This window comes from Rana temporaria, chromosome 12 (genome assembly GCF_905171775.1).
Source record: "Rana temporaria chromosome 12, aRanTem1.1, whole genome shotgun sequence".
NCBI classification, from domain to species: domain Eukaryota; kingdom Metazoa; phylum Chordata; class Amphibia; order Anura; family Ranidae; genus Rana; species Rana temporaria.
Window position 1 is genome coordinate 62,733,283 of NC_053500.1, and position 19,802 is coordinate 62,753,084.

Below are 19,802 nucleotides of genomic sequence, written 5' to 3' on the forward strand. Positions count from 1 at the left end.
ATGTCTAATAGCTACTTACAGGTTGATGGTCGCCTTCAACAACTCGCCGGTCATCCTGGTCCTTCCGCTTCAGCCACAGCTCCCGCTCCTGGGGCCGCAGCTCCACAGGCTGCCGCAAGCCCACCTGTCGTAGTGACTCATCCTGAACCTAGAGTCCCGACTCCGGAGCGATTCTCAGGTGATCGCAGAAAGTACCGTTCCTTTAAAAATGCATGTTCCCTGTATCTCGCACTACAACCTAGAACTTTCTTTTCTGAAGCAGTAAAAGTGGGCTTCGTTATTTCCCTCCTCTCTGAGGAACCACAGGCATGGGCGCATGGCCTCATGGAACAGAGAAGTCCAGTGCTGGATACACTTGATACCTTTTTTGAACAAATGGCCAGACTTTATGATGACCCGCAACACACCGCCACGGCTGAGACTATCCTGCACAACCTTGGCCAGGGTAGGAGACCAGTAGAAGACTACACGGCGGAGTTTCGGAAGTGGTCAGCCGATACCGGCTGGAATGAAGCAGCACTAAAATATCAGTTCCGGCAGGGACTTTCGGAAGCTCTCAAAGACGAGCTAGCCAGAACTGAAACTCCCGCTACATTGGAGGACTTGATTCAAGCTGCTACTCAACTGGATCGACGTCTTCGGAAACGGCGCTCTGAGCGTTTCCAAACGTCTCGTCCAACCTGGACTCCTCCGAGACCAGCTCCAATGCATCCTCCTCTTCCAGCTTCCTCTTCCAACCCGGTCCCTGACCCAGAACCCATGCAACTTGGACTGGTCCGTCCTCCTCTCACTTCCGAAGAAATGCAACGCAGGCGTCTAGCCAACCTGTGCCTGTATTGCGGAGCCTCCGGTCACTTCCTTCGCACCTGTCCGGTGAGACCCAGTAAGTGTGCACCCAAGTTTGCTCCTAACTGCCGTGTGGTCAGTGCCCCACAGTCTTATCTTACTCTCTTTGTCTCTCTACAGCTACCGGGAGGGGTAACCCGATTGCCAGCGATCATTGATTCCGGCGCTTGTAGTAACTTCATGGATTCTGACCTTGCTCTGAAGCTACATTTTCCCCTCCGGCTAAAGGATCATTATCTACAAGTACGCTTGGCAGATGGCTCACTCCCCCGCTCTGGACTAATTTCCCAACAGACTGACCCTATTTTTGCCATGACCGATTCCGGACACCAAGAACTTCTACAGCTGGACTTGATTCCATCTCCCATATTCCCTATTATTTTTGGCCTGCCCTGGCTACAGAATCATCAACCTCACATCGATTGGGCTGACAAGGAGGTCAACTTTGTGTCATCCTACTGTTCCCACAACTGTTTCACATCAGTTACCACCACCTGTTCCACCGTCACCGTCTCGTCAGAAAACCTCCAACACCTCCCTCCGGCAAACCTAGAATTTGCAGATGTATTTGACAAGAAACAGGCTGACCGCCTACCTCCCCATAGGCCTTATGATTGCCCTATGGATATGTTACCTGGCGCAGCAATTCCTTTCGGCCGTATTTTTCCTCTGTCAGAGACTGAATTAAAGGCCCTCAAAGCCTACATTGACGAGAACCTTGAGAAACAGTTTATTCGTCCCTCTTCCTCCCCTGCGGGGGCAGGAATCTTCTTCGTGGAAAAAAAAGACGGCTCCCTCCGACCCTGCATTGACTACAGGGAGTTGAATAAAATTACAGTTAAGAACAGATACCCACTACCCCTCATTCCTGAGCTCTTTCAACGGTTCCGTTCTGCTAAAATTTTCTCCAAATTGGATCTTCGGGGTGCCTACAACCTCAACCGAATTAGAACTGGGGATGAGTGGAAGACGGCTTTTAGATCCAGATTTGGCCACTTCGAGTACCTCGTTATGCCGTTCGGTCTCTGCAACGCCCCATCTACTTTCCAACACCTTGTCAACGACATTTTTCGGAAACACTTGGATGACTTTTTAGTGGTATATTTGGACGATATTCTTATTTTTTCAGCTTCCATTGATCTCCATCGGGAACATGTCAAGACAGTCCTCACTATCCTTAGACGTCATAAGTTATAATTATAAGCCGAGAAATGTGAATTCGAAAAAAGTACGGTACAGTTCCTCGGTTTCATCGTCTCTACTTCTGGAGTTGCCATGGACCCACAAAAGGTTCAAGCCATTCAAGACTGGCCAGTTCCCAAGGACAAAAAAGGGGTGCAACGCTTTATTGGTTTTGCCAACTTTTATAGACGTTTCATCATTGGATTCTCCTCCATAGTAGCACCCATTACTAAACTCACCCACCAAGGTAACCATTTTGTCTGGTCACAGGAGGCCCAGGAAGCTTTCTCCAAGCTCAAGTTAACATTTACCTCACTACCCTTCATACTTGAGGTTGACGCCTCCGAAACAGCTGTTGGGGCCATTCTATCTCAAAGACAAGGACCTAAGGCCCTTCTGCATCCCGTGGTCTTTGCTTCTCGAAAATTAAACCCACCAGAGAGAAACTACGACGTCGGTGACAGAGAGTTGTTAGCGATTAAGTTCGCTCTTGAAGAGTGGAGATACTTGCTGGAAGGGGCAGTTCACTCTATTATGATCTTCACAGATCACAAAAATCTAGAGTATCTGCGGTCAGCTAAACGTCTGAGGCCCAGGCAGGCTCGTTGGGCTCCTTTCTTCACCCGATTTAATTGTCTTATATCTTACAGGCCCGGTTCCAAGAATGTGAAAGCAGATGCTCTCTCCAGAATGTTTTTGGAAGATCCCTTGACATCGGAGCCTGGCACCATTCTGTCATCACACAATTTTCTGTTACTTCCTCAAGCGGACCTTTTAACCTCTCTGAAAACTGCGTCCAGGTATCACCTCAACCAGGGGACACTCTCCCTTGAAAGACGGGACGAACTGCTCTGGTCTCAAAATAAAATTTTTGTTCCTTTGGAAACCCGACACCTAGTTCTCAGTACGTTCCATGACCACAAACTGGCAGGTCATTTCGGACCTCGAAAGACCGCAGAACTGGTTTCTCGCACATTCTGGTGGCCAAGGTGGAGACAGGATTGTAAGGCCTATGTATCTGCTTGTATTCGTTGTCAGCGCAACAAAGGGCCGATTACGAAGAGTTGGGGGTTACTCAAGCCTTTGCCCATTCCTGAATGGCCTTGGTCCGAAGTCTCTATGGATTTTATCGTGGATCTTCCCCCGTCCGGGGGTTTCACCTCAATTTTTGTTGTTATTGACCGCCTTTCAAAGATGGCACACTTCTTACCCATGGTGGGCACTCCATCAGCTACAGAAACAGCCAAAAAATGTTTTAAGGAAGTTGTCCGGCTTCACGGGACTCCCAAAAGTATCGTCTCTGATAGAGGCGTACAATTTACGTCCAAATTTTGGAGAGAACTCTGTAAAAACCTTGACATCAAAATTTGTCTCTCATCAGCCTATCACCCACAGAGCAATGGTCAAACAGAAAAAAAAAACAGACCCTGGAGCAATATCTCCGCTGTTTCTGTTCAGCCTCTCAGGACGACTGGTCCTCATTACTTCCATCCGCAGAGTTCGCGTACAACAAATCCATCCATTCCACAACCAATCAGACTCCTTTTTGGTCCAACTTCGGGTTTCATCCTTCATTTTTACCAAATTCTGTTCCAGAAACTTCAGTTCCAGCTGTTCAAGAGCTCATAGCCTCTATTCAACAAAATTTAGGAAACTCCAGGAAACGATGCATCAGGCTCAGGAGGACTACAACATTTTTTTTGATAGGAGGAAGAAGGAGAGTCCGACTTTTGAAGTTGGGGAGAAAGTCTGGTTGTCAGCTGCAAACCTCAGGTTACACATAATTCTCGGAAGTTAGGTCCGAGGTTCGTCGGTCCTTTTAAAATCAAACGAAAAATGAATGATGTCGCTTTCGAGTTGGACTTACCTAATTCTTACAAAATTCACCCTGTCTTCCATGTTTCCTTGTTAAAGCCTGTCGTTCCTGAGTCTTTCCCCGACAGAGAAGAATCTCCACCCATACCTGTGGAAATCGAGGGTGAGTTAGAGTTCGAGGTTGAGGCCATTCTGGGTTGCAGAAAAAGAGGAAGACAGCTTCAGTACTTGGTGAAGTGGAAGGGTTATCCTCCGGAGGATAATTCATGGGAGCCATCAAGAAACTTACACGCTCCGTGGCTAATCTGAGCCTTTCATCAGAACCATCCAGAATTGATGTCCAGCTTGGGCGTCCGGAGTCCGCCCCTTGGGGGGGGCACTGTCAGGGACTCAGCAGCCGATTCGCGCTTCCGCGAATGCGCGCCTCTGCGTTCCAGCGTGGATCTATTCTACGGCGCGCGCACCCGCACGCGCATCCACCAATCAGGGCGCAACCCGGCCTATTTAAACCAGCACCACACTCATGGTGGTTGCTGGTTTGTTGTCAGCTTTACCTTGTTTGGAAAAACCTTGAAGAAACCTGAACCTTGACCTGTTTGACCCGGATTTGGACTTTGACTACTCTATGCCTTCTCCTGCACTTGACCCCTGGATTGTTTATTGGACCCGCTGCCGTCTCTATTCCCCTTTGACCACTGGCTTGCTGATTTAGACTTTTCTCCTTCCGGAACCCCTGATCACTTGGCTTGTTTCCTGGATCTCCTGTTATTCTGACCTGAACGGGCTCCCAGCCCCGTGGACTTTGTTTTGCACCTGCATCTCTGCTACATCTGCCACAGCTTCCCTGGTGTCTCCGCATCACATCTCCAGTGACTTTCATCAAACCATCTTCCGCTGGTGGTAGCCGGTGCCTCTATGTGCCCCTCCTCGCTGTCTCCACCTCCAGGGGGTGAGGTGCACAGAGTCGCAAAGGTAGCCGCCCTTGGCATCTCGGTCTCGGTGAGTACTTACCTTAAACGTTTCTGACAATAGCACCTGAACGCAGTCGCTCTTATTGCGCGTGTGCAGTTTAATACCACCTAAACGCAGTTGGTGTCACTGCACGTGTGCTGTTACATAGCACCTGAACGCAGTCGCTCTTACTGCGCATGTGCTGTTTAATACCATCTAAACGCAGTTGGTGTCACTGCGTGTGTGCTGTTACATACTACCTGAATGCAGTTGTTGTCACTGCGTGTGTGCTGTTACATACCACCTGAACGCAGTTGGTGTCACTGCGTGTGTGCTGTTACATAGCACCTGAACGTAGTCGCTCTTACTGCGCGTGTGCAGTTTAATACCACCTAAACGCAGTTGGTGTCACTGCGTGTGTGCTGTTACATACTACCTGAACGCAGTTGTTGTCACTGAGTGTGTGCTGTTACATACTACCTGAACGCAGTTGGTGTCACTGCGTGTGTGCTGTTACATAGCACCTGAACGCAGTCGCTCTTACTGCGCGTGTGCAGTTTAATACCACCTAAACGCAGTTGGTGTCACTGCGTGTGTGCTGTTACATACTACCTGAACGCAGTTGTTGTCACTGAGTGTGTGCTGTTACATACCACCTGAACTCAGTTGGTGTCACTGCGTGTGAACTGTTACATAGCACCTAAACGCAGTCGCTCTTACTGCGCGTGTGTGCTGTTTAATAGCACCTAAACACAGTTGGTGTCACTGCGTGTGTGCTGTTACATAGCACCTGAACGCAGTCGCTTTTACTGCGCGTGTGCAGTTTAATACCACCTAAACGCAGTTGGTGTCACTGCGTGTGTGCTGTTACATAGCACCTGAACGCAGTCGCTCTTACTGCGCGTGTGCAGTTTAATACCACCTAAACGCAGTTGGTGTCACTGCGTGTGTGCTGTTACATACTACCTGAACGCAGTTGTTGTCACTGCGTGTGTGCTGTTACATACCACCTGAACGCAGTTGGTGTCACTGCGTGTGAACTGTTACATAGCACCTGAACGCAGTCGCTCTTACTGCGCGTGTGCAGTTTAATACCACCTAAACACAGTTGGTGTCACTGCGTGTGTGCTGTTACATAGCACCTGAACGCAGTCGCTTTTACTGCGCGTGTGCAGTTTAATACCACCTAAACGCAGTTGGTGTCACTGCGTGTGTGCTGTTACATAGCACCTGAACGCAGTCGCTCTTACTGCGCGTGTGCAGTTTAATACCACCTAAACGCAGTTGGTGTCACTGCGTATGTGCTGTTACATAGCACCTGAACGCAGTTGTTGTCACTGCGTGTGTGCTGTTACATACCACCTGAACGCAGTTGGTGTCACTGCGTGTGTGCTGTTACATAGCACCTGAACGCAGTTGGTGTCACTGCACGTGTGCTGTTACATACTACCTGAACGCAGTTGTTGTCACTGCGTGTGTGCTGTTACATACCACCTGAACGCAGTTGGTGTCACTGCGCGTGTGCTGTTACATAGCACCTGAACGCATAAATATGTCTGGAAGGACAAAGAGAGGCAGAGAGTCACGAGGGCAAGCAGGCTCTGCATCTAGAGGTAATGCTGGTGGTGGATGTGGTGCATCCTCTTCAGCACGTGGCCATGGCCGTGGCCGCTCGTCCTTCTTTTCGGGAGCTGGCCGTGTTGAGCCTCAACATGCAGAGAAATTAGTGGAGTGGATGACCAAGCCGTCCTCATCCTCCTCATCCTCTCTCACACAGACTGATCATAGTTTGTCTGGCAAAGCAGCTGCCAAGGCGTCCTCTTCCCTCTGGACAATGGAATCACACAATCCTTCCCTAGTCCCACCATGTCCTCCTGAGGAGTCCCCCGAACTGTTTCAACACAGTGTTGGGTACATGCTGCATTAAGATGCGCAGCGTTTTGAAGACTCCGATGACGGAACACAGATAGAGGAAGGCATTGATGTGAGCACAGGGAGAGGGGGTGGCCGAGAGGGACAACAATCTGGGAGTGATGTTCCCCCAGCTGGAGCATACTGCCAGGTTTTCGACAGTGATGATGAGGAGGGAGGGGATGATGAGGTCACTGACTCTACCTGGGTGCCTGATAGGAGAGAGGAGGAGGAAGAGGAGGAGGAGGACGAGGCACAGGCACATCTCCAAAGTGGCAGGATGCCCTCCAGTGGTCAGCTTAAGGGCAGCACACCAACTGCATTATGTGGTACTGCTGTGTCTCAACGGTACAGCAAAAGTTCTTTGGTGTGGGCCTTTTTTGAAACATGTCCATCAGATCGTACCTTTGCTGTTTGCAACATATGTCTCAAGCGTATCTCGCATGGCCAAAACATCACCCACTTGGGCACCACATGCTTGTCCAGACATATGTCGACCTGCCATGCAGCTCGTTGGCAAGCATACCAGAAAGACCCACACCAAAGACCAAAGCGGACCTCCCCTTGCCCTTCTGTGACCTCCAACCCCACTAGACCCCCAGTCCTCTCTGAAGCCTGCACTGAAGTTGTAGAAATAGGTGTGTCACAACCTAGTAGTGGTAGTACATGCGGCCAATCTACTGATAGTACCAGACAAATTTCCCTGCCCCAGCTGCTGCAGCGCCAAAAGAAGTACACTCCCAGCCATCCTCATGCCCAGCGGTTGAATGCTAGCTTAGCAAAATTGCTAGCACTTCAACTGTTACCTTTTCAGTTGGTAGATTCTGCCCCCTTCCGTGAGTTTGTGGAATGTGAAGTGCCTCAGTGGCAAGTACCCAAACGCCACTTTTTCTCACGGAAGGCGATTCCGGCTCTCTACCGGCATGTGGAAGGCAATGTCCATGCCTCGCTGGACAGGGCGGTCAGTGGTAAGGTGCATCTTACCGCTGACTCATGGTCCAGCAGGCATGGACAGGGACGTTACCTGTCTTTTACGGCCCATTGGGTGACTCTGCTGGCAGCTGGGAAGGACGCAGGGCAAGGTACAGTAGTTTTGGAGGTTGTTCCGCCACCATGCCTCCAAAACACTACTACTGGTTGTGACACACCTCTCTCCTCCACCCCCTCCTCTTCTTCTTCCTCTGTGGCCTCTTCCTGTGGTGATGTTTCCTCAGAACCAGCCATGCTCCGTAGGCGTACGGGGGGCTACGCAGGAATGCAGGCCAAGAGATGCCATGCGGTGCTAGAGCTTGTGTGCTTGGGAGACAGGAGCCACACTGGGGAAGAGGTTCTTTCAGCTCTGCAGGGGCAGGCTCAGAGGTGGTTGACGCCACGCCAGCTGAAGCCTGGAATGGTGGTCAGCGATAATGGCACCAACCTCCTCTCTGCCCTGCGACAGGGAAAACTCACCCATGTGCCCTGTTTTGCGCATGTTCTCAATTTGGTGGTGCAGCGGTTCTTGGGCAGGTACCCGGGCTTACAGGATGTCCTGAAGCAGGCCAGGAAAGTCTGTGTGCATTTCCGGAGGTCATATAATGCCACTGCTCGGCTGACAGACCTGCAGAGGGAATACAACCTGCCCAAGAACCGCCTAATCTGTGACATGCCCACCAGATGGAACTCTACGTTGGCCATGCTGCAGCGGCTGCACACGCAGCAGAGGGCCATCAATGAGTACCTGTGCCAATATGGCAGCAGAACTGACTCAGGGGAGCTTAAGTTTTTTTCACCACGCTTGTTCCTGCTTGCCCACCTAGAACACAGGAAGAGGAGGAGGAGGAGGAGGAGGAGGAGGATGATTGTATCAGCAGCATGGAGGTGGAGCCTAGCACTCAGCATCAACAGCAGCAGTCTTCAAGGGATCATTTACAGTCCCAAGGAACACGTGGACTTTTACGTGGCTGGGATGAGGTGGCTGCGGATCCTGTCGTCCTCAGTGACCCAGAGGACTGTGCCCCGAATGCCTCTGCAAACCTACGCTGCATGGCCTCCCTGATCCTGCAAAGCCTGCGTAAGGATCCTTGTGTACGTGCTATCAAGGAGAGGGATCATTACTGGCTGGCAACTCTCCTTGATCCACGTTACAAGAGTAAGGTAGCGGACCTTATGTTGCCATCGCAGAGGGAGCAGAAGATGAAACTTCTGTGGGAGGCCTTGCAGAAGGGTCTGTGCAATGCGTTCCCAGAACCGGGGGGATTACCAAAACCTGGCCCTGGACAACGTCTTGCTGAGGCTTCGGTGAGTCAGAGAAGGAGCGGTGGAGAAGGTGGCCGTCTCACCGATGCGTTCAGACAATTTTTTAGTCCACAGCCCCAAGGTCTGAGCGGTTCCAGCAACCATCGCCAGCGTCTGGTTTACGTCCGGGAATACCTAGCGGCAAGATCCGACTTGGACACCTTCCCCACCGAAAATCCTCTGGCTTACTGGGTCTTGAGGATGGATCACTGGCCAGAGCTTGCACAGTACGCAATTGAGCTACTGGCTTGCCCTGCATCCAGTGTTCTTTCAGAACGCACATTCAGTGCTGCTGGAGGCTTTGTGACTGATCACAGGGTGCGCCTCTCCACCGACTCTGTTGATCGACTGACCTTCATCAAAATGAATCAGGCTTGGATCAACACCAGGTACCAAGCACCTGATGCTGATGTTACTGAATAATAATTTTTTGTTGAAATGTCAGATCCCTTTGAGACTGCTGATGCTGAGTGACTGTCCTGTTATGCTGCTGATGGAATATCCTTCTCCTCCTCATTTTTCTTGCTGATAGCTAGTAAGAAATGTTGTTTTTCTGGGCTCCACCACCAGTGCCTAAGGCCTAATTTTTCTGCCCCTGTTTAACAGGGGCACCTAATAACAATTTTTGATGCAATACTTTGCACGTGGCTCCTTGTTGCGCTCCAATTACAGTTATTGGGAGGGGTTGCAGTGTTGTGTTGTGCCTAAGGACACATTTTTGTGCCCCTGTGTAACAGGGGCGCATAATAAAAATTTTGATGCAATACTTTGCACGTGGCTCTTTGTTGCGCTCCAATTACAGTATGTTTGAGGGGTGCCCTTTTTTCTACAATTTTGCTTTCACAAAAAAATAATGGCCCCCCCACCACCCCTAAAATAATCAAGATATTGTTGCCACACAGCACGTGTGCAAGCAGTATTAAATTACTTTGTTCTTATAATAATTTCATGTTGTGCAGGGACATTTCTAAACACGTGCCACTACTATAGACACACAGCAGGTGTGATATTTAAAGGAAATTTTCATTTTTTTTTTTTTTCACTTTAAGCATCATTAAAATCGCTGCTCCGGAAAAAAAGGACGTTTTTAAAACTTTTTTTTCCATTGATACATGTTCCCTGGGCCAAGACCCGGGTTCTGAACGATGTTTTCCAACATTAAGTTGAACATTGGTCTTTAAAATGAGCGTTTCTGAATTCGAGTCCCATAGACTTCAATGGGGTTCTAAATGTTCGCGCGAACCCGCAGTCTGTTCGAACGTTCTGGTGCGAACCGAACCCGGGTATGTTCAGCTCATCCCTAGTGGTGATCAGGGACACTGACTGATGTGGCGGTAATCAGGGAAAATATGACTGGTGTGGTGGTGATCAGGGACACTGACTGATGTGGTGGTAGTCAGGGAAAATATGACTGGTGTGGTGGTGATCAGGGACACTGACTGGTGTGGTAGTGATCAGGGACACTGTAATTGGTAGGGCAGCGATCATGGCGACTTCAGGAAATTAATATGTACAGTCTGGAGGAAAGAACGAAAAGGGGAGACATGATTTGAAACATTTAAATTCATCAAGGGGGTGAATAAAATTCAGGAGGGCAATTTTTTCAATATGAAAACAAGAAAACAGGGACATGACCTCAAACTAACTGGAGGAAAGTTCAAAACTAATTTTAGAAAGCATTGTTTTACTGAAAGGGTAGTTTATGTTTGGAATAAACTTCCAGCAGAGGTAGTGAGACAGTCAAACGTAAATGGTAGACGTGCGGTTTGTTTAGTTCCGAATTAAAATTTGGACAAATTTTCGTTATTCGAAAATCCAGATGTATGCGAATTTCCGAATTAGAATAGTACCGAATTTAAACAAATCCGAAATAATGAAAAAAAATATTATTATTATTATTATTTTTCGAATATTTTTCGAATTCAAATAGTTTTCAAATTTGAATTCCAAAAAGTTTTGAATAGTTTTCAAATTCAAATTTGAAAACATTTTGAATTCGAATAGTTTTCCAATTTCCAAACAATTTTTTTTTACACTACGATTGCTTATACCGTGATGATAATTGTATAAGCAATGTCTCTTTAACTGCATTTGGCATCCATTTATGATATCATTGTTTACTACTGTGATTGCTGTGATTGGTCACAGCCTGGTACCTCGATCAGTGATCTTCTATGTCCAATGGAGAGTATTTCACCACTTGGGCTTTACTCGAGGGGCAGTGGGGTTTAGTTAAAAGACAACTTCACTAAAAGTCGTTTTCCATTATGTCTGATTTTTAATTGCTAGCTGTCATTTCCAGCTCTGTGCCGTGGAAAGTAATGAAACAAACGACAATCATTTTAAGAGCAGGGTCTGACATAACAGCTGTAGTAAGTTAGGTAGAACAGGGTAACTCTAGTACAGACTTATGGCCCGTACACACGATCTGAAAATCAGACGCAAAATACAGATTTTGACGCGATCCTACGATAATCGAATCGTTAGTAAAGAGCTTTTGGGAGCCGACCACGACAAGTCATCTCATATTATTTTATCGGGCAAGCATGAAAATTTTCCTCGTACGATACCGGACCGTATGATTTTCGTTTGTCAGTATAGTTGTCGTCCGAAAATACAATACGAATACATTACAACACATGACATCACTTCCGATTTTTTTATCTGTCATATGAGAATTTTTGTGACTTTAGCACTCTATTCAATTTCTACTTACTACTATAAAGCGAAAAATGTCGGACGATCTGTCGGACGATTTTTGGATTGCGTGTACGGGCCATAAGGCTGGCCATGATTACTAGTAGTTTTTCAAATGAAAACATTCATATTAACATTCATACAAACATTTGTATAAACATTTTCAGGACATTTGATGCATGTATTTCACATTTTGTTTGCTTTTAACATCCAATTTGAGAATAAATAGATTTTCCTGAACAAAAAACACACCATTAAAAATCCTTTTGTTCAATAATTTTTTTCCGCCTGGCTCCTTTGAATTCTTTCATGACTGCAGTCGAAAATGAACATCGAATTGACCCCACAAATGATTAGTAAATCAAACAAAGGTTTTTAAAACAGAAAATTTCAAACTAAAGTCCACTAGTGTACGACGGGCAGCTTTATTTTTGAATTTATTTCAAGTATTGGGTGATTGAGTTGCCTTTGGCATAACTGCATGTTTTACAATTTAAAAGATTCTAATGTTTTTTGTGCTACTATACCACTGATGTGATATTAGACATAACAGCAATTTGTATTATACTACCACAGTACAGTATATAAAAAGCCCCAGTCCTTCTGAAACACCTAAATATGTTTAACCACCGGTTGCCGATCGGGCCATAGCCGAATGACCGCAATAGTGCAGTCTGAAAACTCTGGGAGAGCGTACTATGATGTCCTCCCAGAATTGCGCTCCCGTGGGGTCCTCTGGGCCAATGACCGTCGGGTCCTAAGGGCCAATAACAGTGGCCCATTACCATGTGATCGCCCCTTCCAATGACAGTGAGTGAGTGATTAAGTGAGAAACTTGTAAAGCGCAACACATGCGAACTGAATCGCCTCTGGGCGCTGTTTCCATTTCATGGGTAAGGAAACCCCTTGACCTCAGAAGAGATGGGTTTTAATCTTTCTCCTGAAGGCCAAGTGGTCCGACTCCAGTCGGATGGTGGTTGGTAGCTCATTCCATAGCCGAGGTCCCTGGACTGCAAATCTTCGATCTCCTCTGGACTTGTATCTGGTTTTGGGTATTTGGAGTAGGTTTTGATTTGTGGATCGCAGAATACGATTGGGGTTATGGGCTTTTATTTTTTCGCATAGATATTGGGGGGTGTTTTCTTGAATACACTTATCCGTTAGGCAGAGTGCCTTGAAAGTGATTCTGTCTTTTACTGGCAACCAATGAAGGGATCTCAGCGAAGGTGAGATTGACTCTCATGGTTTTTTGCCAGTCACTAATCGAGCGGCCGTATTTTGAACGAATTGCAGACGAATGATTTGGTATTTGAGGAGTCCTAGATAGAGGGCATTTGCGTAGTCTGGAATTGATGATTGTTCCCACCACGACTGCAATGTCCTCTTTCGGGATAAAGGGGGTGAGACGGCATAGTAGGCGCAGCAGATGATGGGATCCGCTGACTACAGACCCTATTTGTGCATCCATTGTCATGTACAGTAGATATCAAAAATGACTCTGAGACTTATGACTTTGGTGCTAGGGGTGATGGTTTTGCCCAGAATGGGCGGGGGGGTCCACGTTGAAGCGGGGTGACTTTTCCGATTTGCGTGAAACAGAAGAAGTTCTGTTTTTGAACCATTGAGTTTAAGATAACTGGATGTCATCCAGTTATCTATTAGAGAGAGGGATTTCTCTAGTCCAAAAGAATGATCCTTTTTGTTGCAGATATGGAAATACAGTTGTGTGTCATCTGCATAGGAGTGGTAGAGTAACTTCTGGTTACTGATGATTTCAAAGAGGGGGCGGAGATAGATATTGAACAATACGGGCGACAAGGGAGATCCCTGAGGGACTCCACATGATTCCGTACATTTTTCAGAAGTGAAAGGTCCCAGTTTCACTGTTTGTGATTGGTTTTCCAAGAAGGAGGAGAACCAGGGTAAATCATCTTCCGCGACTTCGGCCACTTCAGCTAGTCTAGCTAGTAGTAGACAGAGCAGTTAGGTTCAGCTCCTCCCCTCTCCTCGCACCGATTGGTACAGTGTGCGAGGAGAGGAAGTAGCCAGATGCAGCAGCGATGTTGACTGGATCTGAACTGCCCACGTCGCTGATCACTGCCCATCAATGCTCCAGCCATGATCATTCATGCTCCAGCCATTATCATACATGCTCCAGCCATGATCATTCATGCCCATCCGTGCTCATCCATGTACAGCCATGCTCATCCATGCCCAGTCATGCCCATACATCAGTATTCATCTGTGACGTATTCATGCCACATCAGTACTCATTTATGCCACATCAGTGCTCCTCCGTGCCACATTCATGCCACATCAGTACTCATCCATGCCACTACAGTGCTCATCAGTGCCACTACAGTGCCCATCCGTGTCTCACAAAAGTGTAATAGGTAGTCAAATTAGATGTGTAATTTATTCTCCTAGAACACCTGCTGGTGCTTCCTGCATGTTGTATCCAGGCTGTGGAAAAGTCTCACACATGTGGTATCGCCATAATCAGGAGGAGTAGCAGAATGTATTTTGGGGTGTATTTTTTGGTATGTACATGCTCACACAGTAGAATGGAGTAGTAGAATGTGAGAGAAATAACTTGTTATTATGACAATTTTGTGGAAAAAAAATCTTCATTTTGCAAAGAATGGTGGGAAAAAAATTGCAATTTCACACTCACCATGCCTCATACTAAATACCTTGGAATGTCTACTTTCCAAAAAAGGGTAATTTGGGGGGTATTTGTACTGTCCTGGCTTGTTAGTGTCTCAAGAAATTAGACCGTCAGTGCATCAGGTGTGATACATTTTCACCATAGTTTGTAGACTCTATAACTTTCACAAAGACCAAATAATATACACTTATTTTGGTTATTTTTACCAAAGATATGTATCAGTATAAATTTTGGCCAAAATGTATCAAGAACATTTTTTAATTTTCAAAATGTTATAACCGAATCAAAAAGAAAAATTCATTTTTTTTACAACATTTTTGGTCTCCTTTCATTTATAGCACAAAAAAAAAATAAGAAAATACTGTGGTGATACCACCAAAAGAAATCTCTGTGTGGAAAAAAAAGAAAGAAAATCATATGGGTACAATGTTGCATGAGTAATTGTCATTCAAAGTGTGAGAGGGGGTTTAAGTGCCCAATGGGCAAGTGGTTAAAGGACACCTAAGAAAGGGATTTCCCATTGTTTCCTATCCCAACAGGAAATTAGGTGAAATCTTCCAGTTAGGGAAACAGGTTTTATTTCTTCCCTATGTTGCTCAAAACTACATTAAAGTAAAGGAATTTTGGAGTTTAAAGTAATGATACAGAATAGTTTACAATATTCATATTTATGACTTATTTTGCTATTTACTATTAAGATGCAAAAACACCTCTTCATTACTTTTTCAGGAGCCCAGCTCTTCCTTCCTGCAGATGGCAGCCTCGGTGGAGCAGCAGCTTACGGTCATTTTCAAGGTGCTTGAAGAATATGACCTGGGTCCATTCTCTGTGGTAACCAGTCATTACCCCGGACACCAAATTTTCCTGAAAACAGTGAGAACTCTGTGTGAGGCTATTCAGCCAGGTTGGGGCCCCCAGGATGAGCTAATATTAGAACCAGGCACTGGTCCACGTGGAATCCAACATGTTCTTAAACAAGTATCTGCTCCAGTGTTTCTACTGTTCTGCTCTAGAGAGGAAGCTGAGGAGTTATTTTTTGTGGCTGGTGAAGCTGGGCTCCTTGGACCTGCCCATATATGGATTGTACCAAGCTTCACAATTGGTTCTCCAGAGCAGCCTGCTAATTTCTTCCCTGTTGGATTAGTTAGCGTTATGACTGATGGCTGGAGGCGGAGCTTACAGCAAAAGGTACAGGATGGCATAGCAGTAATTTCCGCAGCAGCTAAGAACTATATTCAGAAACATGGTGAATTGCCCACTCCTGGAGGAACCTGCTTTGCCCCAATGCAAATCCAAGGAAATGACACCTTGTATAGGTACGTGTCAGGAAATTGCATTCAGCACATTAAATATGGCATCATATTTTAGTATGTTATCTTTTTATAGTACAACCATCAGTGTACTTTAACATCATTTAGAATATCAAGCCAGCCATAGACGGTTTTGAATCCTGCTGAACTGGCTGAGATTTGAACCGTGTTTGGGCATGGCTGAATATACCCAAATTGATCGATTGATCAACTTGGGTACAACCAGCTGACTGAATTCACTTGCGACTACTGTAGCTGCTAGAGATAATCACTGTCTTCTCCTGGCGGGGATGGCTTCTGTGTAAGTCAAGAAACTTATAATACTCAGTTGTAGACCCTTTGCTGTAAATACAGTAGAATAATAAACTAAACTGAATCTGTAAAAAGGTAGTAAACATAACATAGGCATTATTTAATTTTGCCACTTATTAACTTAATGCAGTTAAAAAAAAAAAAATGCATTTTTTGACCAATCACATAAACGTTGGTCATAATAAACATAAGTTGAATGTCTATATCTAATGTCCATATCCATATCTAAGACCATCTGCAGCAGACATTCCCGATAGTAACTTGTCAGGTTTGCTTCCTTCTCCTCTATTTTCTCTGTTATGTTCACATAAACATACGCTTTGGGGTAACCTGAATGTGCATGTGTAATTGGAAAAGACAGGTCATAGAAATCTTCTAGTGGTGGTATCATGACTTCATGTCCAGCCCTTGTCTGATGAGTATGGCCATCCTAACTTTTAAAAATAATTATCTAAATCTGCTTAGATGTAATAAAGCAGCACTACTTAGCCCTACTAGGCATTATCAACTGAAAGTAGAACTATAGGCAAAAGTTTATTTTATTTTATTTTATTTTGGATAGAGTAAGGGAGGATTATAACCAATGTAAGGCTTATTTTTGCCATTTTGGTCCTATTGGGAAGAGTAACCTTCACTTCCTTTCCCATAGCCAAACAGGAAGTGAGAGGAAATCTCTGCAAATGTAGAGGATCTTTTGGGGACCCCAAGGTCACCAGAACTAGTGTCCCCTTCAGAATATTTACCCTCTATTACTTTTCTGGGGAGAAGCCATAATTTGGGATTTTCTTTTACTTTGCTTTCTAAGATAATGGTAAACAGGACACATAGAGAGGAGGAATCTCCCTAACAGGGGCACAGACAGCAATACAAAAAAAACAACAGTTATTCTAATCCATCTCCCCTCTATCCAAAGCTTAAAAAAAAATGCCTTTAGGCTGGATTCACACTGGTGCAAATTGGATGCGTGCTTCCCTGCATCCAATTCGCATGTCAGGAGCCTGTGACCGACTCTCAATGGTGCCGGTTCACACAGCTCCGGGGCGGCTGCAGTGCGAATTCCGCAGAGGTCCTGTGCGTCTTCTGGTCTATTTCAGGTTTGAATCCAGCCAAAAAATTCAAGCCTGATTCGTCCCTGAAACGGAGAACAGGGATGCACCAGACCTCTGCTGTGAGCGGCTCTGCTCAGCAGTGTGATCCCAGCCTTAGTTAAACTTGAAGTCTTGTTCCTTGTAACCACTTCTATGCTAAACCTGACTAATAACTTTGTAGGGGAAATTGTCATGGCAGGGTCCTAACAAATTGCCCATGAAAGTTCTTTTGGCTCCTGTCTATTCACCATGTTTATACTCCGGCAGCTCTAATGATTAGCATACATACAATTATATATTTTATGCTAAATTATTCATACTTTACTCTGGTACATCTTGTTAGAAATGTTTGTGTTAATATACTGTAGTGGCAAAGTTGGCAAAGTGTATGTACAAAAAAAACTTTTTTCTTTAGTTTTTAATAGTGTAAAAGGGTTAGAAACATCTATTGAGTTTTACTGTTAACTGGGAGCCCAAAACGGGAGATTTTCCCTCACTTCCTGGTCCGCTAACAATGGTTTCACAAGATGGGAAGTCAATTCAGGGTTGATCTCCAACAGCAAAAGAGACAACAATATATATATTTTTAGCACAGCAGGGAAAGGTTGGAACCTCTGTTATTTTTATTGTCTGTGTTCCTGTTGTAGGTAGTGCCGGCCCAAGACATTGTGCTGCCTGGTACCAAAAATGAAATGCTGCCCCCACCAAAATGCCCCCACATCCATTATTTTATATCATGATAACTAAAGTGGACCTGTCATTGAATGAATGAATGAATGAATGAATGAATGAATGAATGAAAAATTTATATAGCGCGGCACATGCGAACTGAATCGCCTCTGGGCGCTGGTTGTTTGTGTCTCATGCCTTCAGAAAAGCAGGGTTTTGATCTGCTTTCTGAAAGACAGGTGGTTTTGCTCCAACCGAATGCTGGTTGGTAAAGCATTCCAAAGCCTGGGGCCCTGGAAAGCAAACCTTCTTTCTCCTTTGGACTTGTATTTGGTTTTAGGAACCTTGACCAGATTTTGGTCGGTGGATCGCAGAATGCGGTTGCAATTGTGCGGTTTGATCTTGTCACATAGATATCTAGGAGCCTTCCCATGGATGCACTTATGTGTCAGGCAGAGTGCTTTGAATGCAATTCTGTCTTTCACTGGCAACCAGTGAAGGGATCTCAGTGAAGGTGAGATTGATTCCCAAGATTTTTTCCCAGTCACCAGTCTAGCGGCCGTATTCTGTACGACTTGAAGACGAGCGATTTGGTACTTGGGGAGCTCGAGGTAAAGGGCATTTGCATAGTCCAGTCTGGAATTCACGATTGTTCCCACCACGACTGCTACGTCTTCTTTGGGGATAAATGGAATAAGTCTGCGTAGTAGGCGCATCAAATGGTGCGCCCCGCTGACTACTGACCCTATTTGTGCGTCCATTGTCATGAAGGTGTCAAACGTGACTCCTAGACTTTTGACTTTGGAGCTAGGGGCGATGATTTGTCCCAGAATGGGCGATGGTGTCCAGTTTGTTGCCCGTTGTCTCTTCCGACTGGCATCGAACATAAAGAGTTCTGTTTTAGCGCTATTGAGTTTGAGATAACTCTTAGTCATCCAGTTTTCTATTGAAGAGAGACATTTCTCTAATCTGAGATGATGATCCTTTTTGTGGCAGATGCGAAAATACAACTGCGTGTCGTCTGCATAAGAGTGATAGAGTAGTTCTTGGCTACTGATAATATCAAAGAGAGGACGAAGATAGATATTAAACAGCACCGGTGATAGGGGGGATCCTTGGGGGACCCCACATGGCACCGTGCATTTTTCTGACGTGAAAGATCCCAGTTTCACTGTTTGTGATCGGTTTCCGAGAAAAGAGGAGAACCATGGTAAGGCATCTTCTGTGACTCCGGCGACTTCTGTTAGTCGTCTCAGTAGCAATTTATGGTCTACTGTGTCGAAGGCTGTGCTTAGGTCCAGCAGAACCAGGAGACACGATTCTCCTTCGTCTGCGGCCTCGAGCACATCGTCCCATATTTTCAGTAAGGCCGTTTCAGTCCCGTGTCCGGGACGGAACCCGGATTGAAATGGATCAAGTAGGTTGTGGGTATCCAGATGCTGTTGCAGCTGATTTACCACCACTTTCTCCATTATCTTGGACAGAGCATTTAGACCTGTTATGGGACGGCGGTGAGTTGGGTCCATAGGATCCAAATTAGGTTTTTTCAAGATCGGCAGGATTGTGCCCTCTTTCAGCAGGGAAGGCACTATGCCTTCCTTAAATGACTGATTTATAAGCTGTGTGATTGGAGGCGCCAGGATGTCGGCACATTCCTTCAGTAGCTTGGTGGGAATGATGTCATTGGGTGCTGTGCTGTTCCGCAACGCACCAATGAATTTTTTGGTGGTATCGATGGAGATGGGTTCCAGAGTGAACTTAGTTGATTGTAGAGGCTTTCTGTCGGTGTTTTGTAGTTGATTGAAGAGGGGGCTGAGTGGAGTATTGTTTTGCCGAATACTTACCCGAATTTTTTCAATTTTGTTGATGAAGAAATCCGATAGTTCATTGCAGAACTCTTGGGTGTCTGAAGTGGGGACTTCAAGACATCCCGGATTCATGGTCTGGGTGACCATCCTGAAGAGTTTGCGTGGGCGATTCATTGCGCTGTTAATCACCATGGAAAAGTGAAGTTTTTTGGCTTTGAAAATTTCCTTGTGATATCGTGTTGTTACTGCTTTGTAGAAGTTGAGGCGGTCT

General features: G+C 45.8%; 1 protein-coding gene across 2 annotated transcripts in view; it reads left to right on the forward strand.

Annotated features, from left to right (window-relative positions):
* GRIN2C (glutamate ionotropic receptor NMDA type subunit 2C) overlaps positions 1 to 19,802 on the forward strand; it is a 288,017-nt gene that overhangs the window by 81,468 nt on the left and 186,747 nt on the right. For both annotated transcript variants that reach the window (XM_040331716.1, XM_040331715.1), the window contains exon 3: positions 15,074 to 15,660. In XM_040331716.1, the coding sequence (XP_040187650.1) occupies positions 15,074 to 15,660 (587 nt within the window). The remainder of the gene's footprint in view (positions 1 to 15,073; positions 15,661 to 19,802) is intronic.